Source organism: Oncorhynchus gorbuscha, linkage group LG13, assembly GCF_021184085.1.
Source record: "Oncorhynchus gorbuscha isolate QuinsamMale2020 ecotype Even-year linkage group LG13, OgorEven_v1.0, whole genome shotgun sequence".
In the NCBI taxonomy this organism is placed as follows: Eukaryota; Metazoa; Chordata; class Actinopteri; order Salmoniformes; family Salmonidae; genus Oncorhynchus; species Oncorhynchus gorbuscha.
This window is the reverse complement of record NC_060185.1, coordinates 54,135,922-54,160,469: the sequence shown is the minus strand read 5'-3', so window position 1 is coordinate 54,160,469 and position 24,548 is coordinate 54,135,922. Positions and strand designations below refer to the sequence as shown.

Here is a 24,548-nt window from a genome sequence, read left to right as displayed (position 1 = left end):
ACTCCAGGACCGCCTGGAGACAGCCCACACCTTCGCCAGAGAGCAGCTGGTGAATGCAGGTGTGAGGCAGAAAAGGAACTATGACGTGCACACCCGGGGAAGGCACTTTGTGGCTGGGGAGCTGGTCTGGGTCTACAGCCCCCTAAGGAAAAAAGGCAGATGCCCCAAGTTGGACAGTCACTGGGTGGGACCCTGCAGTGTCCTGGAGAGGGTAGGGGAGGTTGTGTACCGGGTGCAGCTTCCTCCCAGGGGGAGAAAGGTGGCACTGCACCGGGACAGGTTAGCCCCATACAGAGGGGCCTCTTCTCCTCAAACCCCAGGAACCCCCACAATTCCCCTCTCTGGCAATGACATTCTCCAGGCACCCACCCTCAGGTGCCGCAGACAAGGCTCCAGACAGCCCACTCCTCCTGTCTCCCCCCCCTGTGTCACCGCGTGGTTCCCCAGAGCCACGGACTGTATTACCCGTTCCCGCTTCCTTGTCACCCATACCCCTGCCTTCATCCCCTGGGTCCCAGAGGGGCACTCTGCGACCATCACGACCACGCAGGCAAAGGAGACCTCCGGGTCGCTTCAGAGACTTTGTTTGTTCCCTCGGGGACGAGGGACTTTGTGGTGGGGGGGGCTGTGTAGCGACCCGCACAGACAGCTGTGTGTTATGTGTTAGGCTAGGAGGTGGTTGTGTTGTACTGACCAGTACACGGTGTTCGCGGGGTCCAACCTGTCAATCAACCTGCTATCTGCCAATCACGGGAATGCCTGGAATGTTCTGATGCCGGGCATCCTGGTGGTTGGTGGAGTGGCGTGGAGGGGGGTTGGGCAGGGGGGTGGAGCATTGGAAGTTAAGACCAGGTTCAGCTTTTGTTCTCTCTCTCTTACGTCTGGGCTTCACAAGAGAAGGTCACGATTGGCTTGTGTCATCTATTTGGCGTGTGCTACGGCCCAAACAGTAGCCTGTGTAAAGTTGGTGTAATAAACCGTCAATTCGTAAACTCAAGCCTCTGTCTGGACAATTGTTCCTTTATGATCTAGTCGGGTCATTACAATATATATATATATATATATATATATATAGTTTTAAATGTTATGATAATTTATTTGTGTTGTTCCAAATGTCTGAGGGGGGGGGCTGAAGGGGTCGGGGGTCGCCCAAGGAGCCATACAAACTAGAAACGCCACTGGCTGCAGGGGTTGCCTTTCATCAGCAGAACCCTGATATTTCAAAGGTTAAGAAGGTAGACTTTGTGGCCTTTATAAATATGGTGATTAATGGCACTGCGAAGGTGGAGAGAAGGTCCAGGAAAATAGTATTATTGTGGATGTGCCGGAGGTTTCTCGGTGGAGGAGTTATATGGAATATTGTCACAAGCCGTACCACCCTCTCAGATCCTACAGCCTGAGAAGGAAGATATGGAGATTTGAAAGAAGAAAGAAGTGGGAGTTTTGGTCAATTTACAATTTTTATTTGGGTGGATTAAATTCGTTTCTCTATCATGTATGGATTAGATTATTTTCCCCTTTTAAAAAAAAACCGTCCAGTTGGTGGCGCCAATACATATTTTGGGGATGTAGTCCGCCATAAAACCCACAGAAGAAGAAGCAGTACCAACACCTGGTTGTTTGTGACCAAAATGTGCAATCCGAGATGATTTTCTGTTTAGTTTATAAATAGTTTTGGCTCTTGTCTCGGCTGATGAATATCGACTATCTTAATTCGGTACCTTTGGCTGTTAGGTATCACAAGCTAGTCATGTAGTTTAAATAGGAAAACTTTTTTCAAAACATCAACCAACGCCAATTTAGCACAAGTAAGCAGCTGAAAACTACTAAATGTCATGATCTGAGTGGATGTGGAACTACCTACGCTAGCTAACGTAAGTTAAAAATTTCCATTCCTCTTGATGCTATTTATCACTCTAGCTAATGACTGCGTGTTTGAAAACATCGCTACATAGCTTGCAAGCTAGCGTTAGCAGATAGCATGCTAGTTAGCTTGTCGTACTATAGACATAACGTACGAATTTGTAAAATTAAAACTACATGTATCGTTAGCTAGAAAACATTAGCTACACAAACTAACGTTAGGTATTTTTTAACTAGCTGGCTACTAGCTAGTTAATGTAGGAGGCATTTGTGGCGTAAATTTAGCTAGCTAACGTTAGCTTGCTAACAAGCTCCTAGCTAGACCAGAGCGTGCTACCATAATCTTCAAAGTTGACAGGTTAATTAGCTGTTTATGATTGTCTATAGTACTTGCTTGCGCAGTCAATCGGAAGGCTATGCCTTTCACCAACACCACATGACGTTGTTACTGCTCTTGTAAATTATTTAACAAGCCGAGCGCCCTGCCATCCAGGACCTCTAATTTACCAGGCTGTGTTAGATGAAGGCCCAACATTTTTCAGACTCAAGTCACCCAAGCCATAGACTGTTCTCTCTGCTACCTCATGGCAATTGGAACCAACAGTACCCTAACAGCTTCTACCCCCAAGCCACGAGACTGCTAAATAGCTAATCAAATGGCTACCCGGACTGCTCGCATTTACCCTTTTTTTCTCTCACTATTTTACCTACTTTACGCACACACTGGACTCTACCCCACACTTGCACATACTGACATCCCACCACATGCATACTGATGCCTCCCACATGCTGCTGCTACTGTCTTATCTATGCTGTTGTAGTCACTTTACCCCTACCTAAACTCAGCAAAAAAATAAACGTCCTCTCACTGTCAACTGTTTGTTTATTTTCAGCAAACTTAACATCTGTAAATGTGTATGAACATATGATTCAACAACTGAGACATACACTGAACAACTACCATAGACATGTGACCAACAGAAACTGAATAATGTGTCCCTGAACAAAGGGTGGGGGGGGGTCAAAATCAAAAGTAAGTCAGTATCTGGTTCTGGCCACCAGTTGCATTAAGTACTGCAGTGAATCTCCTCATGGACTGCACCAGACTTGCCAGTTCTCGCTGTGAGCTGTTACCCCACTCTTCCACCAAGGCACCTTGAAGTTCCTGGACATTTCTGGGGGGGAATGGCCCTCACCCTCCGATCCGACAGGTCCCAGATGTGCTCAATGGGATTGAGATCCGGGCGCTTCGCTGGCCATGGCAGAACACTGACATTCATGTCATGCACAGAACGAGCAGTATGGCTGGTGGCATCGTCATGCTGGAGGGTCATGTCAGGATGAGCCTGCAGGAAGGAAGGGAGGAGGTCTTCCCTGTAAACGCACAGAGTTGAAATTGCCTGCAATTACAACAAGCTCAGTCTGATGATGCTGTGACACACTGCCCCAGACTATGACGGACTCTCCACCTCGAGTACAGGCCTCTGTGTAAAGCTCATTCCTTCGACGATAAACGCGAATCCGACCATCACCCCTGGTGAGACAAAACAGTGACACGTCAGTGAAGAGCACTTTTTGCCAGTCCTGTCTCGTCCAGCGACTTTGTACCGATCCTTTGCAGGTGTTGTAACTAGAGGTTGACCGATACCAATTTATTGGAAGACCAAAAAAATGCCCATCCGATGTAATCGGTCAATATATATGCAATGATGACAATTACAACAATACTGAATGAACAATGAACACTTTAACTTAATATAATACATAAAAATATATTTATAGTCTCAAATAAATAATGAAACATGTCAATTTGTTAGGAAGAAATGGTCTTCACACAGTTCGCAATGAGCCAGGCGGGCCAAACTGCTGCATGTACTCTGACTCTGCTTGCACTGAACGCAAGAGAAGTGACTTTTTTGCCCCCCTTAGTTAATATTGCCTGCTGACATGAATTTCTTAACTACATATGAGCAGGGACCCTGGGCATCTTTCTTTTTGATTTTTTTCAGAGTCAGCAGAAAGGCCTCTTTAGTGCCCTAAAGTTTTCATATCTGTGACCTTAATTGCCTACCTTCTGTAAGCTGTTAGTTTGTTAATGACCTTTCCACAGGTGCATGTTCATGAATTGTTTATGGTTCATTGAACAAGCATGGGGAAACGGTGTTTAAACCCTTCATAATGAAGAGCTGTGAAGTTAATTAGCCTGCAGAGTTCTGTATTACTAAGTCTGTACCCAAACAATTTGAGCTTGTACTTCTAAAAATTCACCTTTCCAGAAACAAGTCTCTCAATGTTGCCGCTTGCTATAGACCTCCCTCTGCCCCCAGTTGTGCCCTTGATACCATATGTGAACTGATTGCTCCCCCCATCTATCTTCTAAGCTTGTGCTACCTGGTGACCTGCACGGGGACATGCTTAAAACACATCCTACAAACAAAGCTTGATGCCCTCAATCTCACACAAATGATCAATGAACCTACCAGGTACAACCCCAAATCAGTAAACACGGGCACCCTCATAGATGTCATCCTAACTAATTCGCCCTCCAAGCTCTGCCCCCCCCCGCAGCTCCTCGCCCAAGCCTCTCCAGGTTCTCCTTTACCCAACTCCAGATAGCTGATGTTCTGAAAGAGCTGCAAAATCTGGACCCCTACAAATAAGCTGGGCTAGACAATCTGGACCCTCTCTTTCTAAAATTATCTGCCAAAATTGTTGCAACCCCTATTACTAGCCTATTCAACCTCTCTTTCTTATCGTCTGAGATTACCAAAGATTGGAAAGCTGCCGCGGTCATCACCCTCTTCAAAGGGGGTGACACTCTAAACCCAAACTGCTACAGACCTATATTTATCTTACCCTGTCTTTTCTAAGGTCTTCGAAAGCCAAGTCAACAAACAGATTACTGACCATTTTAGAATCCCAACATACCTTCTCTGCTATGCAATCTGGTTTCAGAGATCATGGGTGCACCTCAGCCACGCTCAAGTTTCTAAACGACATCATAACCGCCATCGATAAGACATTACTGTGCAGCCGTATTCATCGACCTGGCCAAGGCTTTCGAATCTGTCAATCACAACATTCTTATTGGTAGACTCGACAGCCTTGGTTTCTCAAATGATTTCCTCGTCTGGTTCACCAACTACTTCTCAGAGTTCAGTGTGTCAAATCGGAGGGCCTGTTGTCCGGACCTCTGACAGTCTCTATGGGTGTGCCACAGGGTTCAATTCTCAGGCCGACTCTCTTTTCTGTATACATCAATGATGTTGCTCTTGCTGCTGGTGATTCTCTGATCCACCTCTACACAGACGACACCATTCTGTATACTTCTGGCCCCTCCTTGGACACTGTGTTAACAACCCTCCAGGCAAGCTTCAATGCCATACAACTCTCCTTCCGTGGCCTCCAACTGCTCTTAAACGCAAGTAAAACTAAATGCATGCTATTCAATCAAATACAAATACCTAGGTGTCTGGTTAGACTGTAAACTCTCCTTCCAGACTCACATTCAGCACCTCCAATCCAAAAATAAATTTAGAATCGTTTCCTATAATCGCAACAAAGCATCCTTCATTCATGCTGCCAAACACCCTCGTAAAACTGACCATCCTACCAATCCTCGACTTCGGTGATGTCATCTATAAAATAGCCTCCAACACTCTGACTGCATCCAGTTTGTGGAGTAATCACAGTGCCATCTGTTTTGTCAACAAAGCCCCATACACAACCCACCATTGCGACCTGTACGCCCTCGTTGGTTGGCCCTTGCTTCATACTTGTAACTACAAATTATTTCAAAAGTTGCCTATAAACTTTGCCAAAATATTTCAAACTACTTTTGTAATACAACTTTAGGTATTTTTAAACGTTAATAATTGATCAAATTGTAGATGGGTCTATCTGTTTTCAATAGAGGACGAGAGGAAACTAACGCTACTTTTCAAGTCTTGCTCAACTCTCACCAGTGTTACCCAGTTCCTAGATGGTTGTACTTCATTGCACAAATGAATAACCTCAACCAAATTCCAAAGACTGGTGACATCCAGTGGAAGTGGTAGGAACTGAAAACAAGTGCCTAAGAAATATTGTTTCCCAATGAGAACTCACTGAACAGACAGACCCCCCCCCCCAAAAAAAAATCTCAACGGTTAGTCCTCTGGGTTTTACCTGCTACATAATTTCTGTTATACTCACAGACATGATTCAAGTAGTTTTAGAAACTTCAGTGTTTTCTATTCAAATCTACTAATAATATGCATATCTTATTCTTGGCATGAGTAGCAGGAAGTTGAAATTGGGCATGCTATTTTTCCAAAAGTGGAGATGCTGCACCCTATACACTGAGTTGACTGTGCCTTTAACTTCTTAAGGTATGTAAACTTCTGACCCACTGGAATTGTGACAGTGACAGTGAAATAATCTGTCTGCAAACAATTTTTGGACACATTTCTTGTCATGCACAAAGTAGATGTCCTAACCGACTTGTGAAAACTTTGGTTTTTTAACAAAGAATTTGTGGAGTAGTTGAAAAGCGAGTTTTAATGACTTAACCTAAGTGTTTGTTAACTTTAGACTTCAACTGTACCTGTGTGAACAACAGGCACAACTATGTACATTTATTCCGTTGACAAAATGCAATGTGTGTCCACATCAGTGCATTCTTAACAACCTAACCATTACTAAACTTTTTTTATTAGATCAAATGAGCAATTCCATTTTTTGTTGACTTAATTTGACACTCATTGACCACCATACAGAAACTCAGTTCGTTGTCTTATTTTCGTGGACTGATTTTTGGGCTTCGTAAACCCTGTCGCTTCGCCTCTATCTCTGGCTCTCGTCCGTGTTTATTATTTAAAAAAAAAAATTGTATTGATATATTCCACCTAACATACCATGCTGACCAGACCGGACACGTCAATTGTGCGATCGTTGAATTGCTTGCATGTGTACATTTATTTTGCGGTCATTGCACCCACGCTACTCGCGGGCATCAGCGAGCATCCGGGTGGCCCGGCGCTAAAATCGAAATCTGTTCTTCTTGTGACACGCAACGCGCTGCATGTCCGGCCTCATCTCATTGGTTTTTAGGAGCATATTCCATCAGGACCCTGTAATGCAAACAACTCTTCTTATAACACCAATGCCCACTTCTAAGTTAACCTCTATCCCCTAGGCACTTGAGTAGATCTGAAAGGATTGGAGTGGATAGGTATATGCAAAAGATGACGGTCCACACTCCGGTAGGTTGTAGTAATGCTTTAGTTGGTTGCCAACTGACATATTAAGTCCAAAATAAGAAGCCTGAAGGAGGAGCGATGACGAGAAACGGGATCTGTTTACTGTTTTTATCTGTGGATTAATTGTCGGAGTTGACGACATTTGTGCATTTCAGGTAAAATAACAACCCAATGTTTATACCTCAGGACAATTTAGCTAGCAACAGCAAGCTAGCTAACTAAATTGCCAAATTTTTGACCTGTCCCCAAATTAATGTAATTCCGAGTTTGTTTTGAAATTTTGACCTGACTCTCCTGATCGTGTCTTGGTGTGGGGGTACGAAATCCATATGTATGTGAACGGTTTGGTCAGCATGTATGGCATTTTGAAAGATTTCATAATCAAATGGAACATGAATTTATTCTAACAAGGATGAAGCAGCAGTACTCGCCTTGCCCACTTATTCTTATTAGACTTGGCTTTACTTTATATATTATTACTTAATATTGGAAGCCGTGGTGTGCCTAGAAGCTTTTGCCAGTCATTTCTCTTGAAATGGGTTCACGAGACAGGGTGTGACGGATGTATTAACTTTTTGGTGGGTGTGTGTGCAGGTGGTGATGGCAGAACGTCGTGTGGAGTGTTCATGGAAGAGGCACGTCGGAGAGCAGCTGAAGCAGAGGGACCGTGTGCAGAGGCAGGCCTTCGAGGAGATCATCCACCAATGTTAGAGCCACATACCTTATCTCAGTGCTATTGATGCTAAGACGCTTTTTAGATCTGCTGCCTGTGTAGCTATCCCAGAAAGTATGTTTTTAATAAAGTTCCTTTTTGTGTTCGTCTCAGATAACCGTCTCTTGGAGAAGTCCGATCTACAGGCTGTTCTTTCAGAGAGATACCAGTCGGACAAATATGACTTTCAGAACAGACATGACTGCAGGTAGGCCTCCCCAGGATTTGACCTTTGAACTTGTTTGTGTGTTGCGAAATCAAGCTACTACAATATTGCTTATACCTATCCACTCCAGTCCTTTCAGATCTACTCGAGTGCCTAGGGGATAGAGGTTAATTTAGAAGTGGGCATTGGTGTTATAAGAACCGTTGTTTGCATTAGATTGGATGGTGTTCCAGAAATCCCTTGCTTGAGAGAAATTCGAAATGGGATCCTTGGGATGTCCAAATCTTAGTTACCACATTGATGTTGAAACGGTTACGGTTAGGGTAGAGATTTCCCAAGAATCTCGGATAGCACTAACCTTGCTTGTGACCTTGTATAACCATTTGTGTTTGATTCCTCAGCCCGGGGGCAGACTCGAGTCGCAGCGACAACCTACAGCAGGAGATGGCCCAGATGCGAATCAGGCACCAGGAGGAGCTGACAGAGCTTCATAAGAAAAGGGGCGAGGTTAGCTTGTTTATTGTGCCTGCCCGTCCAACGTCCAGTCCAAATCTTCCTCTGGATAACTACACTGTAGGCTTTCGTGCCGACCCTAACCTGGCACAGCTGACTCAGCTAATTGAGGTTCTGGGGAGCAGCTAATTAGTAGAATTGGGTGTGCTAGATTAGGTTTGGGACAAAATCTGGAGGGTAGATTTCCAGAATGAAGGTTGCTCACCCCGTGGCTGTCTGAAAATCTTACTAGATAACAAATCCTTGCTTTCTCATTTCCTCTCAAACAAACTGGCCCCGGTTTGAGGCAAACATAGAACGGGTTTAAATTAACCACTTCATACATAGAACAAAAATATAAACTCAGTCAACAATTTCAAAGATTTTACTGAGTAAAAGTTCATAAGGAATTCGGTCAATTGAATTAAATTAATTAGGCCCTAATCTATGGATTTCACATGACTGAGAATACAGATAGCTTAACCTGTCTAGGCTAGATGGGACGCTACCGTCCCACCTGACCAACATCCAGTGAAAGTGCAGGGCGCCAAATTCAAACTACAGAATTGTAAATTTAACATTTTTGAAAATACACATGCAATATGTCAAATTAAAGCTTGACTTCTTGTTAATCCAGCCACTGTGTCATATTTCAAAAAGGCTTTACGGCGAATGCAAACCATGCGATTATCTGAGGACAGCCCCCCCATCAAACAAAAAGACGATCATATTTCATCCCGCCAGGCGTGACACACAACTCAGAAATAACGATATAATTCATGCCTTACCTTTGTGATAATGAGTCGGTGAACATATCTGATAGTAATGGGGCAAGTTGATTGGCTTGGCCTTCCATTTATTTAAAGCCATCAGGGCCTGTGGCCTTGCCACTTTGCGTTACCTTTAGACCCTTTTATTTTATCTAGATGCTGAGGGTTATCCAGAACTTTACTCATGTACATAACTTGGATATCAATGGATGGAATTTCTAAAGTTGTCCATAGCTGTATTATCTGATGGTGTTTTGGATTTGTGGAGGTTGGAATAAAATTACAAGTTGTATTAATATTAGAGGGATCACTTGTAATATTATGGGACGAGTCTTATACCTGAGAAATAAGATGAATGTTGACTGGCTTTTTAAGTTGGTGTGCCAACAGGAGGCTGGCCTTGTAACCATATTCGAAGTACTCCCCCTTTTGTTCATTGCAATAAACTCTGCTTTCAGTTAAATCGAGTTTGAAGTTTTAGCCTCTGTCTAATTCAGGGAATGGTGAAGTTGTGTATTGGTGGTCTTGTGCCAAGATTGAGTCCAGTAGTTCTTGAAGTTTCAGTTCTTTGTTTGACCATAATGAGCATTGTAAGAAATTCTTTCCCCGTAATACACCTTTGGAAGTCTCCCAAAGAAGAGGGAGAGGTGTCGTCATGAATACATCTGTTGGTTGAGAGTCACAGAATTCTTTGTTAGACAATATGGTCCTGTTAAATCTCCAATTCTAATTTCTTGTGTTCGGAGTTAGCGCTTAAGCATTATTTTGGGCGAAAGGTCTGAAATTACTATAACAGAATATTCTGTAGTCTTAACTGAAGGGAGAAAGGTTCTAACTAAAAAGTAGTCTATGCGCGAGTAGGCTTGATCAACATGACAGAAGTTGAAGTACAATGTGACCTGGGGTGGTGGACGCAACATGGATCAACACAACCCATTTGGGTCATGAATGAAGAGCTTTTGCCTTCCCGGAGGTCCCTGCCAACGATGAGGCGGTGGGTGTCAAGTTTAGGGAGAGAGGCTAAAAGATGTTGATCACTTTTACTATATTTATGACCTCACCAACTAAGGCCAAAGTAAACCATAGGAGTTCAGAATCTCCATTTAAAAAAATGTGTAGATCAAGCATACCCCAAATGTAAAAATGTGCATTCGGAAAGTATTCAGACTTTAAAAAAAAACCAATTTTGTTTCTTTACAGCCTTATTCTAGAATGGATTAAATTGTCCCCCCCCCCCACTCAATCTACACGCTACCCCATAATGACAAGGCAAAAACAGGTTTTTAGAACTGAAATATCACATTTACCTAAATATTCAGACTGTTTACTCAGTACTTTGTTGAATCACCTTTGGCATTGATTACAGCCTTGAGTCTTGGGTATGATGCTACAGTCTTGGCACACCTGTATTTTGGGAGTTTCTCCCACTGTTAACTGCAGAGCCTCAAGCTCTGTCAGGTTGGATGTGGAGCGTCACTGCACAGCTATTTTCAGGTCTCTTCAGAGATGTTAAATCGGGTTCACGTCCGGGCGCTGGCTGGGCCACTCAAGGACATTCAGAAACTTGTCCCGAAGCCACTCCTGCATTGTCATGGCTGTGTGCTTAGGGTTGTTATTCCTATTAGGCTGGAGCGAAGGTTTACCTTCCAAGGTCCTGAGCGCTCTGGAGCAGGATTTCATCAAGGATCTTTCTGTACTTTGCTCTGTTCATCTTTGCCTTGACCCTGACTGGTCTCCCAGTCCATGTGTCTGAAAAACATCCCACAGCATGATGATGCCACCGCCATGCTTCACCGTGCCAGGTTTCCTCCAGACGTGATGCTTTGCATTCAGGCCAAAGAGTTCGATCTTGGTTTCATCAGGCCAGAAAATCTGCTTCTCATGGTCTGAGTGTCAAGGTGCTTTTTGCCAAAAAAGCTTCCATCTGGCCACTCTACCATAAAGGCCTGATTTGGTGGAGTTGTAAGAATATTTTGAAGATAAATACACAACGCACAGTAATAAAGGTCAAGAGGACTAACATTCAAGAGTATTAACGGTCAATGGAATTAGTAGTTTTTCTGTAATAGGGGATTTATGATCAATGGATCAGAGACATGGGAGGAATTTCAGTCCTGGACTCATGGCTACATGGCAAGTTCTCATTGGTCCAAATTGTTTATGTTGAACCTGAAATAGGATACTTGTAATTTGGCCATTGGCCCAGTTTTATTGCAAGAAATTCTAATTGGTCAATCACAGGCTAGGGCTGGGTTAAAAAACAGCATCCTGTCCCTTTGTTCTGTGGAGAGAATCACAGGAGAGAAGCACAGGGGAGAATGAACATCTACCTCCCCGATTGATTTGTTCTCTTTGAATAAACTTATTTTCCTCCCCCTGATTTGCTTTGGGGTCTGTGTTATTGAAGAGTAACATCAACTGCTTAGAGTGCTTCAGAGATGGGAGAACCTTCCAGAAGGACAACCCATCTCCACAGAGGCATTCTGGAGCTCTGTCGGAGTGACCATCGGGTTCTTGGGAACCTCCCAGACCAAGGCGCTTTTCAACCGATTGCTCAATTTGACCGGGCGGCCAGCTCTACGAAGGGTCTTGGTGGTTCCAACTTCTTCCATTTAAGAATGGAGGCCACTGTGTTCTTGGGGACCTTCAATGCTGCAGAAGTGTTTTGGTACCCTTCCCCAGATCTGTGCCTCGACACAATCCTGTCTCGGTGCTTTACGGACAGTTCCTTTGACCTCGTGGCTTGGTTTTTGCTCTGACATGCACTATCAACCCTGGGACCTTATACAGACAGGTGTGTGCCTTACCAAATAATGTCCAATCAATTGAATTTAACACAGGTGGACTCCAATCAAGTTGTCGAAACATCTTAAGGATGATCAATGTAAACAGGATGCACCGGAGCTAAATTGAGTCTTGTAGGAAAGGGTCTGAATACTTAGTGGGGCAAAAAAGTATTTAGTCAGCCACCAATTGTGCAAGTTCTCCCACTTAAAAAGATGAGACCTGTAATTTTCCTCATAGGTACACTTCAACTATGACAGACAAAATGATTTTTAAAAATCCAGAAAATCGCATTGTAGGATTTTTTTATGAATTTATTTGCAAATTATGGTGGAAACTAAGTATTTGGTCAATAACTAAAGGTTTATCTCAATACTTTATATATGTATATGTTATATACCCTTTGTTGGCAGAGGTCAATGTTTTCTGTAAGTCTTCAAGGTTTTCACACTTTCTGGTGTTTTGGCCCATTCCTCCATGCAGATCTCCTCTAGAGCAGTGATGTGTACCTATGATAAATTACAGCCCTCATCTTTTTAAGTGGGAGAACTTGCACAATTATGTTTTGGGGCTGTTGTTTTGGTGCTGTTGCTGGGCAACACGGACTTTCAACTCCCTCCAAAGATTTTCTATGGGTTTGAGACTGGCTTCGTTGCCCGGACGGTGTGTTTGGGATCATTGTCATGCTGAAAGACCCAGCCACGTTTCATCTTCAATGCCCTTGCTGATGGAAAATCTCACGATACATGGCCCCATTCATTCGTTCCTTTTCATGGATCAGTCGTCCTGGTCCCTTTGCAGAAAAACAGGCCCAAAGCATGATGTTTCCACCCCCATGCTCCACAGTAGGTATGGTGTTCTTTGGATGCAACTCAGCATTCTTTGTCCTCCAAACACGACGAGTTGAGTTTTTACCAAAAAGTTATATTTTGGTTTCATCTGACCATATGACATTCTCCCAATCTTCTTCTGGATCATCCAAATGCTCTCTTGCAAACTTCAGACGCGCCTGGACGTGTACTGGTTTAAGCAGGGGGACACGTCTGGCACTGCAGGATTTGAGTCCCTGGTGGCGTAGTGTGTTACTGATGGTAGGCTTTGTTACTTTGGTCCCAGCTCTCTGCAGGTCATTTACTAGGTCCCCCCGTGTGGTTCTGGGATTTTTGCTCACCGATCTTGTATGGAGCCCCAGATCGAGGGAGATTATCAGTGGTCTTGTATGTCTTCTATTTCCTAATAATTGCTCCCAGTTGATTTCTTCAAACCAAGCTGCTTACCTACTGCAGATTCAGTCTTCCCAGCCTGGTGCAGGTCTACAATTTTGTTTCTGGTGTCCTTTGGCAGCTCTTTGGTCTTGGCCATAGTGGAGTTTTGAGGATGACTGTTTGAGGTCGCGGACAAGTGTCTTTTATACTGATAACAAGTTCAAACAGGTGCCATTAATACAGGTAACGAGTGGAGGACAGAGGAGCCTCTTAAATCAAATCCAATCAAATTGATTTATATAGCCCTTCGTACATCAGCTGATATCTCAAAGTGCTGCCCGACACATAAACTACTGCAGCATAAATACTGGAGGCTGAGACAGGAGGGGTCAGGACACACTGTGGGCCCATCTGAGGACACCCCCGGACAGGGCCAAACAGGAAAGATATAACCCCACCCACTTTGCCAAAGCACTGCCCCCACACCACTAGAGGGATACCTTCAACCACCAACTTACCATCCTGAGACAAGGCTGAGTATAGCCCACAAAGATCTCCGCCACGGCACAACCCAAGGGGGGTTGGGGGCGCCGCCAACCCAGACAGGATGACCACATCAGTAAATCAACCCACCCATTGCCTTATAACTCACAAGACATGTAGCCCTGTCCCCAAAGATGCAGTGACTGATGGCTGGAAATAAAGGATTGATCATGAGTCATGATTGATTAAAGGGGTGAAATGTGTATAAGTCTCATGTTAACCATGTGGCTGGTTAGCTGTGATTTCAAAGTAAGCTTGTTGCTCAAATGACTTTATTTACCAGATAATATCTGAAGAGCATACTACTGTTGGTTAGCTTTTTATTTTTATTCAAATAAGTCTGTAATTTGGAGCAAGGTCTGGATTTAAAGACCTTGACTTTCCATTTGTTTATAATTGGGTTTGTTTTGTAACTAACTTGCCAACCAACAGTTGTGGATTTTTTTTGACAATGTCTTTCTCTTCTCTCTTGCTCTGCTTTCATATAGCTGGCCCAGAGTGTGATTGAGCTGAACCACCAGATTCAGCAGAAGGACAAGGAGATTCAGCACAATGAGGCCAAGTGAGTTTACTCTACATGTTATTTAGTCTCTGTGCTTGATTGGGACTTTTTGTACTTTCCAACACTCCAGCTATTTGCTATATTGTTACCTACTGATGTCGTTCCCATGAACCAGAGGTATGTATGGTTTCTTCCTGATAAATCAGGGATTTCTGACCATCCTATTTACACTGAACAATGTGGTGTTTCATGAGTTGAAATGAAAGATCCCAGAAAATGTCCATACCCGCACAGTTTATTTCTCTCATTTGCACAAATTTGTTTACATCTCGGTTAGTGAGCATTTCTCCTTTGCCAAGATAATCCATCCACCTGACACGGGGCATATCAAGAAGCTGATGAAACAGCATGATCATTACACTTGTGCTGGTGACAAAAGGCCACTGTCAAATGTGCAGTTTTGTAATGCCACAGATGTCAGAAGGTAAGGGAGAATGCAATTGGCATGCTGACTGCAGGAATGTCCACCAGAGCTTTTGCCAGATAATCGAGTGTTCATTTCTCTGCCATAAATCGCCCCAATGTTTTAGAATTTGGCAGTACTTCAAACCGGCTTCACAACAGACCACGTCTATGGCATTGTGTGGACGAGCAGTTTGCTGATGTGAACGGAGTGCCCCATGTTCGGGTTATGGTATAGGCATGGATAAGCTATAGCCAACAAACACAATTGCATTTTATCGATGTCAATTTCAATGCACAGAGACCGCAATGAGATCCTCAGGCCCTTTGTCGTGCCATTCATCCTCCGCCACCACGTTTCAGCATGATCATGCACGGCCCCATGTCGCATGAAGCTGAAACTGTCCCAGTTCTTCCATGGCCTGCATACTCACCAGACGTGTTACCCATTGAGGCTGTTTGGGATGCTCTGAATCAGGGGCCCAGGAAGACCTGCAATTATACATAAATATGGGTACATTACATTGTCCTAACACCAAAAACAAATGCAATCTAGTCGGGAACAATAACTTAATACTCAAATAGCTATTCATGTTTGATCCCCATTTAAAAACTCATGCATATCTGTCTAGTTTTGAACTGTTGCTGTTAAAATAGAGTATAAATTCTGAACAGGAATAAACTGATTTGATCACATCACATGTCTAACAGAACCCACAAGCGAAGCTTTTAATAGTGCAAGCCTAAGTAACAATGCAGATGAAAAATGGTCAGGCCTATTGTACATCTTACTTTATAAATGATTGTTGAAAAAAAGTATAGGTCAGAACTGTGACTGTTAAAATACAATTTTTTATATGAAATGTAATAATCTGATCAAAACACACACGCAATCCTAATGAGAGTTTGGCTGGTTGACTTTTTAAACAAGGTCTATTCTGGCTGCTGTTTGACTGCAACCCTGACGTCATATGCAGCATTGATTCTGTACTTGTAAAGGGGTAGAAGCACATTATTACCATCTCTCCCCCCCAATTTCGTGATATCCAATTGGTAGTTAACTTTTTTGTCTCTCCCGAGTTGGAACAAGACTGAGAGCCATGCGTCCTCTGAAACACATCCCTGCTATGCCACATTGCTTCTTGACATACTGCTCGCTTTACCCGGAAGCCAGCCACACCAATGTGTCAGAGGAAACGCCGTCCAGCTGTCGATCGAAGTCAGCTTGCAGGCGCCCGTCCCGTCACTCATCAACTGACACTAATTAGCATAACGCAACGGACATAAATCTTACTAGAAAATATTCATATTCATGAAATCACAAGTGAAATATATTGAAACACAGCTTAGCCTTTTGTTAATCACCCTGTCATCTCAGATTTTGAAAATATGCTTTACAGCCAAAGCAAGACAAGTATTTGTGTAAGTTTATCGATAGCCTAGCATAGCATTTTGTCCAGCTAGCAGCAGGTAACTTGGTCAAGGAAATCAGAAAAGCAATCAAATTAAATCGTTTACCTTTGAGCGTCGGATGTTTTCACTCATGAGACACCCAGTTAGATAGCCAATGTTCCTTTTTTCCACAAAAAATTTTTTTTTTGTAGGCGAAATAGCTCCGTTTGTTCTTCACGTTTGGCTGAGAAATCGCCTGGAAATTGCAGTCACGAAAACGCTGAAAAATATTCCAAATTAGCTCCATAATATCAACAAACATTGCAAATGTTGTTTATAATCCATCCTCAAGGTGTTGTTCAAATATCTTTTCGATAATATATCAACCGGGACAATTGGTTTCTCAGACGCGATTGGAATAATGGCTACCTCTGTATTTTACGCGAGAATTTCTCTGGGAGCATCAGGTGACCACTTGCGCAATGAAGCCGCCTACGGGTATTCTTCAACATAAATACGTAAAACTACGTCACAATGCTGTAGACACCTTGGAGAATACGTAGAAAGCGTAATCTGGTTGATAGGGCATTCACAGCTCAATAGGGACGCATCGGAACGCAGGGCTTTCAAAAGATGAGTCACTTCCGGATTGGGTTTCTCTCAGGCTTTCTCCTGTAACATCAGTTCTGTTATATTCACAGACAATATTTTTACAGTTTTGGAAACTTTAGTGTTTTCTATCCTAAGCTGTCAATTATATGCATATTCTAGCATCTTATCCTGACAAATATCCCATTTTTAATTTCTGGAATGTTATTTTTCCAAAAATGAAAATACTGCCCCTAGTACCAACAGGTTAAGCGTAAACTGCTTTCCTCTAGCTTCCCATTAATTCTAGATGGAACTTTAACATTCACTGGTATTTTTAATATACAGAAAAGACCGTGGACTGATCCTTCGTTGGTTGTCTGACCCTGCTGGTGAGCGGTGTTGTGGACTAGAGGGCTGCATTCCCGTGGGACGACTGCAGATCCCGACAGGGATCATTGCGGCGCGGTCGGCATTTTTCATGCTGCGGCTTTGGGATGAAAATATTTTTGTTGTCCCGCCGATTTATCTAGAAATGGTCCTATTTCTGCTTTGTATGCATCATTCTTTCTGTTGTATTAAAATATATTTTTTGCATTATTCACATACTCGCTGCTTCAACTTCAGTTGCCTACCTTCTAGTATGTGTGGTCTCATTTGAAATAGAGTAGGCTAAATACATGTGGCAGTAAACGTAAATATGTTTACAGTTTACGATAGTGTCTGTAAATATGATATTGATAATGGAAAGAAGTGCAGGGCACTCAACCAGCGTGAGGTTGAAGTGCAAAGTGAGCTGCGTCATGTACGCCTAAAATAACATTGCGGGACTGTGGGTGGGTGTTGGGACAGAGCCACCAGGTGGGGGAGGAGTGTGCATGAAAAGCTGTGGAAGCGGGATGAAGAAATGGGTCCCACGCAGGCCTTTACTGTGCACCATGACAGTGACGCCTGTAACATTACAGCTGCTTATAATTGTCAGTGTGAAAAGTAGGTAATTAGCTAGGGAAACTGACAGCTCAATAACATTACATTGCCATATTGGCCTTATAAAAACTGGCAGTGCACTGAAATAACAGTCAATCGTTTGGCTGATGGTTTCATCGTTTGATTCCGGTCTAGTGGGATTGATGCAAAAACAATAGCTTACTTTAGCCAACGTTTGGTCAGCTCTCTCTCTCTGACCTGGCTGTGGTAGCTACTAGCTTGTGTAGCTTATTCCTTCACCTCAGTCAAGAGGGGATAAAACATTAGCTAACTTCATATGTTAGTTACAATACTAGCTCAGCACTGGGAATAAACACTAGTTAACTTAAACAGCAGTTACCTTGCCAGCTACATCAGTCAACTAAAGAGTTGCCAGTTTTTGCTCTATTTGCTTTTGCAACTTGGTAAAAGAGCGCAACACATACACACTGAACTATGCTCAACTCTCCCATGCTGGTCCAACCAGCCTTCCAGGAGCTTTGCCTTCACACGGCATGTCAGCCCGCTTTGGTGTCCGCGAGGTCCTAAATCCAGCCGGTTGAACACTCAAAAAGCCTGCCCAACCACTCGGAGGCGTCCGCATGGTCCCAAAGCACACTGTTGCTACTTTGTGTATCACATTGCATTGATCAGACTGGGGGGGACAAAAATGCTAATTCTTTTGTCTCCCCCCAAAGTCCCTGGGTTTACTGTCATGCTGTGGATGTTTGGTCAGGACGCTTCATTTAAATTGATTCGTTTTAAGAGGCCCATTACTAAGCACTTCACAAAAAACACATTGTGGGCGCTCCTCGTTGTTTGTATGAAACCAAGAGTGAGAAACTCATCGCTGTATTTGTTTCAAAACGATTGATCTCAGTCAGAACTTCTGGCTAGCTTGAATCAATTCTATGACAGCGGTGAGTGATGGTGTGTGGGAATGACAAGTTAGTGGCAGACAGCCCATCTTCTGCTGAACGACAGCGCTGCGGCTAATGGGTTGCGGAGTGATCTTCAAGAGCACTGCCGAAAAAGATCCGGTGAAGCACATCTCCCTCCCACTCGCTTAGCTGCCAAGCTGAGCAGAGGCACCGCTACTAAGCAGAGCGCACTGAACAGGGAGCACAGATGCACTTGGCCTAATTTAATGAAATAATTATACATTTACTCGAACACGTTGCGACCCAAACTTTTAAAGGCTGTCCTGAATCAATGTGTACGTCAGCATGTTCCAGTTCCCGCCAATATCCAGCAAAGTTGCATAGCCATTGAAGAGGAGTGGGACATTCCACAGGCCTCAACTCTATGCTAAGGAGATGTCGCGCTGCGTGAGGCAAATGGTGGTCACACCAGATACGGACTGGTTTTCTGTCTCAAGCACCTACCTACCTTTTTATTAAGGTATCTGTGACCAACGATGCATTTCTGTATTCCAAGTCATGTGAAATCCATTTTGTTCGGTGTATATATTAGGTTATTCGACATTGCAACTGACCATCCCAAATGGTCTTTCCTCCTTTCCTCTCTTTCCTCCTTTTCCCCCTATTATGATAACATTTTTCTGCCAATCTCATCTGCCAGGATGCAGGAGTACCAGCGGCAGATTGCCGAGCTGGAGGGAGAGTGCCGGGAGCTGCGTGGACAGCTGCAGGATCTGGAGCAGGCTAACCAGACGCTGAAGGATGAGTACGACGCCCTGCAGATCACCTTCGGTGCCCTGGAGGAGAAGCTGCGGCGCACCACCGATGACAACCAGGAGTTGGTGTCGCGCTGGATGGCTGAGAAATCCCAAGAGGCCAACAAGCTCAATGCGGAAAATGAGAAAGACTGCAAGTGAGTGGGGGGTTGTCCTGATACCGGGTATCACGATACCAGGAAGTATCATGGCAACGAAACATAATATGAAGCATATTCTATTTCTTGAGGAAAACAACTTTGTCTTGTCACTGAGTCACATTTAATTTATTCCAAGCTTTAGCACTCCATATTTTACAGAAACCGAACCTACAAGTGAGTGAACCAGGGCGTCACAGCTTGACTCAGCTCTAATTGTATCATATCCTAGTGTGGTGAGGGTGCATAGAGCAACTGGGTGGCTGGCCTGGCGCTGAGAAGCCTTGGAGACCCAGCTGTGGCTCAGGGATCGATCTTCTAGGTGGCCTGCATGCAATTTTAGTACTTTTTGTATTTTAACCATTTAGCAAACACTCTTATCCGGAGCAACTAGCAATCAATGGATTCAACTAAAGCAGGCAGGATGACCTCATGTCACGTTCATTTTAAGTAAAACCTTCCAAATAAGTGTTTAGGTTGTTGTGTAATCCAGTAATGAGTGCATTTTATCTAGTTATTCTCATGCTTTTCGTTCTAGGCGCAGACAAGCCAAGCTTCAGAAGGAGCTTGCAGACGCTGCAAAGGAGCCCCTGCCCATGGACCCGTGAGTATTATTTACCATAGAACCACAGACTGCTCTGAGCAGAGGGATAGAGTAGTTTGTGAGCTAAACTGGTCAATTCTTAACTCCACTTGGGGTGACTCACCTTTTTTAGTTGGGTTCATTTCTATGGCAACGAATGCATCAGCTTTAACCTTTTCCGTGGCAGGCTAACTCCACTTTATCCTGAATGAGGTGTTTGAGTTGAGGACCAATCAGATTTTCTTTACTGTCGCAAAGCATCTTTATCATACCCTTCATGCTCCGTTCAATATTTGAGGAAGATGACATTTAAATATTTTATTAATCAAATGTACAATTTAAATGCATATCACACTATACAGATAATTATGGCAAGAGCGGATGTGAGGGATCAAGGAATTACAATTGAGACTCACCCCTAGGATTGGTGGTTGACTTTTCTGGTCTCCTGTTCTCAGGGACGACGACATCGAGGTTCTAGCTGAGGATTCTGGGAAAGGCACTAGAGAGGCCTCTCCCAACCGGCCGCTCAGCCGCACCCCCAGGTGGGAGTGTGACTCAAACATGTTCTTAGTGAAACCCTGTCCAGAAACGCCCCCTTTAGCCAGTCCTACACACTTGATGTAGATCTAAGAATTTGATAGATCTAAACCATATGGAAGTAGCTCCACCTTACCCTATGAAAGGCTTGGGTGAAATCTTCAATCGGCATTTTGTTTATACAATACCTGGGTTCAAATTATTTTGTTCTTTAAATACTTATTTTCAAATTAACTTACTATAAAAAGCCCACTTAATCAGATTTTTTTTCTTCCAAATACCATACAGACCTGGGTTGAAATGCATGGGAGTATTTATTTGTTGTATTAGAAAATACACTATTTCCAAATACATTCCGATATTCAGCTACTAAATATCTAATCCAAATACTTGCAGTACTAGTAAAAAGTTTGGAGACACTTACTCATTCAGGGGTTTTTCTTCATTTTTGCTGTTTTCTACATTGTTACTTACATGATTCCATATGTGTTCATAGTTGTGATGTCTTTACTGTTATTCTACAAAGTGTCAAACAAATCAAAATTATATTTGAGGTTCTTCAAAGTAGCCACCCTTTACCTTAATTACAGCTTTGAACACGCTTGGCATTCTCTCAACCAGCTTCACCTGGAATGCTTTTTCATGTCTTGGAGGAGTTTGAGGAAGCTCACATGTTGAGCACTTTGCTGCTTTTCCTTCACTCTGCGGTCCAACTTAACCCAATTGAGATGGTTTGGGATAAGGTTGGGTGATTGAGGAGGCCAGGTCATCTGATGCAGCACTCAATCACTCTCCTTGGTCAAATAGCCCTTACACAGCCTGGAGGTGTGTTGGGTCATTGTCCTGTTAAAAACAAATGATAGTCCCACTAAGCGCAAACCAGATGGGATGGCCTATCGCTGCAGAATGCTTTTGGTAGCCATGCTGGTTGTGTTCATTGAATTCTATATAAATCACTGACGGTGTCACCAGCAAAGCACCCCACCACAATCGCACCACTTGCTTCATGGTGGGGTGCTACACATGCAGAGATCATCCTTTCACCTACTCTGCATCTCACAGACACGGCGGTTGGAACAAAATCAATTTGGACTCCTCAGACAAGTTCAGATTGCAACCTGTCTAAATGTATTGTTTCTTGGCCCAAGCAAGTCTCTTCTTGTTGGTGTCCTTTAGTTGTTTCTTTGCAGCAATTTGACCAAGAAGGCCTAACTCACGCAGTCGTCTCTGAACAGTTGATGGGTGTTACTCTGTAAAGCATTTATTTGGGCTGCAATTTCTGAGGGTGGTCACTCTAATGAACTTAACCTCTGCTGGAAAGGTAACTCTGGGTTTTCCTTTCCTGTGGCAGTCCTCATGAGAGCCAGTTTCATCATAGTGTTGATGGTTTTTGCGACTGCAAATGAAGGAACATTCAAAATTCTTGACTTGTTCCTGATTGACTGACCTTCATGTCTTAAATGATGGACTGCCATTTCTCTTTGCTTATTTGAGCAGTTCTTTCACCAAATAGGGCTGTCTTCTGTATACCACCCTTGTCACAACACAACTGATTGGCTAAAACGCATTAAGAAGGAAAGAAATTCCACAAAGGCACACCTGTTAATTAAAATGCATTACAAGTGACTACCTCATGAAGCTGGTTGAGAGAATGCCAAGTGTGCAAAGCTGTCATCAAGGAAAAGGGTGGCTGCTTTGAAGAATCTCAAATATAAAATATATTTTGATTTATCCGTTTTTTGGGTTACTACATGATTCCATGTGTTATTTCATGGTTTTGATGACATCACTATAATTCTACAATGTAGACAATAGTAAAAATGGCGAAAAAAACCTTGAATGAGTAGGTGTCTGGACTTTTGACTGGTGCTGTACTTCCAAATGTGTCTTGAAAGTAATTGAAATACCCTAAATATTTTTTCAACCAAAGTCTGGTTTATACTCAATATTTAGCTGGGGCTAGGGATTTTTCTGGACCGGGATGTATATTTTTGGCGACGGTTTTGCGTCGCGTATGAAATAACCCTCTCTGTGATCCTCTCTTGTAGTAAACGTATCTCCGGACAGCCTCTTCAAAGCGGCCTGTTGGACTCAATCTCCAACATATTTGGGTGCGTTTGCTTGGTTCTCTGTGGCGAGTCTGAAGTCTTCCGCTCTATGGGTGTCTGTGTTCGTCTGTCCTGGGTTGTGTTCATAAGGCACCAAATGGAAGAGTTGCAAAAAGTATTGCAACAGTGTGCGTTAATGAATACACCCCTGGAAAGGGGCTTTTTTTCGTTTTCTGTTTCATTACATTTTCAAACATTTTCCCTTCTGTTACTGTGGATCCTTTGGACGGGTGTGTCCATCCTGTTGATGGCTTCTCTCTGTCTGTCCGTCTGCAGCGTATCTGAGTCTGTGCATCCCGGACTCCTTCCTCCAGACTCCAGGTGAAACGTCACTGTGGTGTCTGTAGGGCTCACAGCTGTGTGCACGCCTGTGTGGGGGTGTGCGTTTTGTGTGTGTGTATTAGTGGAGGCATCTTGATGTAGCTACTAAAAATAATCCAGGATGACGGCACTATTAAATTTGGCTTCTCAGTGAAAACAAATTAAAACACTTGGTCAGATTGTTAGTTTCCCACGTGGGATTTATCTAGGGCCAAATCTGGGAATGACAGTGGCACTTATTGACTGACCATCAAATCTTAAACTGATCGATTGATTTAAAACGTGGTCTCGGACATAACTTTTGCTTTGTTAGTGATTCAATGGCTTTTTAAAAATCATATTTATGCAAATTCATAAATTCTGGAACTCTTGCTGAATGTTACCTTTGTCTTTTTTTTATTGCTTGTTTTGAGTATAAGACTAATTCCATCTGTGAATGGGGTAATTTGTTTGATTTATGCTCCATCTCATAAGTATACCCTCATTAGGGTGCAAATATCACATACTGACATGCTTTTCAAAGCACCTGCGTCTTTGTATGTGATTTCCCCACCCTTATACCGGTATGTAAACAAGCGTGGAGACTTTGGGGTGTTCCATAAAGCAGGATTATTAAGTTACCCAGTCAGCTTTGATAAGCAGTTATTTATTTATATATATATGTATATGTACTTTTAATATATATATTAAAAGTACCTTTTTTTTTATTCATAAAATTATTTTTATTTTTTAAAAGGTACTTTTAATATGGGTTGTTAGATATGAAGTGGTAATTTCATGTCTTTCTCTTGAGGCAGCATTACGTTTGTTGGCTTACTGTAAATAAGTTCATTGTTTTTGCTCCATGTTGGTTAGCTTCCCAGCTAAAGTTGTTTACAGTTGGCAACCGCTCCTACACTATTTAGCTACTGTGACACTTGGCTATAGCGTATTGGATATAGTATGTATCCTTGTTTGAAGGATTTCCGGTGTGAAGTTACTCAATCTACCCTGCGAGTGTTGCATTTTCTTTTCCGTTAGCATAGAAACGGACTAAAATGAAGTGTGAGACAGTTGTGAGTTGCTTCTGCATGTCTCGTTGGTTACCGTTTCAGCTATGCTACGCTTGCGGTCTAGTTTGGCCGTTAGCGGCAACTGATTTGGGATCTTAGAAATCCCTGGCTTCCATTTGCATCCTGACAAGAGTTCCCTGACTACTTCCCACTTCCATCGCTCTGCTTTCTGACCATGCACTGGCTTCCCTGGGACCATTGCATGTTGTGCTATGAGTTCTGTGAACATATGGTTGTATTTTGACTTCCCTGAATGCATTTTGTTCTTGATTGTCTGCGTGTTTGAGGTGATTAGTAGTTTTACGGCTCTCCGCTCTGACAGGCGTCGTCCTGGGAACTCGTACGGAACATCACCTGAAAACACGGAGACTACCTCCGGAGTGTGTGCCGATGTCCGCGTTCCCTCCACTGCCCTCCATGTATTTG

The 24,548-nt window shown here is 43.2% G+C and overlaps 1 protein-coding gene across 2 annotated transcripts in view; it reads left to right on the top strand.

Annotated features, from left to right (window-relative positions):
• The first annotated feature begins 1,584 nt into the window (after positions 1-1,584).
• Positions 1,585-24,548, top strand: part of atg16l1 (ATG16 autophagy related 16-like 1 (S. cerevisiae)) — a 46,883-nt gene continuing 23,919 nt past the window's right edge. Inside the window, exons 1-11 of one of the 2 annotated variants that reach the window (XM_046295022.1) lie at positions 1,585-1,874; positions 7,698-7,809; positions 7,930-8,023; positions 8,383-8,488; positions 14,264-14,337; positions 19,267-19,518; positions 20,057-20,122; positions 20,560-20,646; positions 22,690-22,752; positions 23,026-23,070; positions 24,445-24,547. In XM_046295022.1, the coding sequence (XP_046150978.1) occupies positions 7,704-7,809; positions 7,930-8,023; positions 8,383-8,488; positions 14,264-14,337; positions 19,267-19,518; positions 20,057-20,122; positions 20,560-20,646; positions 22,690-22,752; positions 23,026-23,070; positions 24,445-24,547 (996 nt within the window). In that variant the 5' untranslated portion in view covers positions 1,585-1,874; positions 7,698-7,703. The remainder of the gene's footprint in view (positions 1,875-7,697; positions 7,810-7,929; positions 8,024-8,382; positions 8,489-14,263; positions 14,338-19,266; positions 19,519-20,056; positions 20,123-20,559; positions 20,647-22,689; positions 22,753-23,025; positions 23,071-24,444; position 24,548) is intronic. The other variant, XM_046295023.1, reaches the window with a different exon arrangement.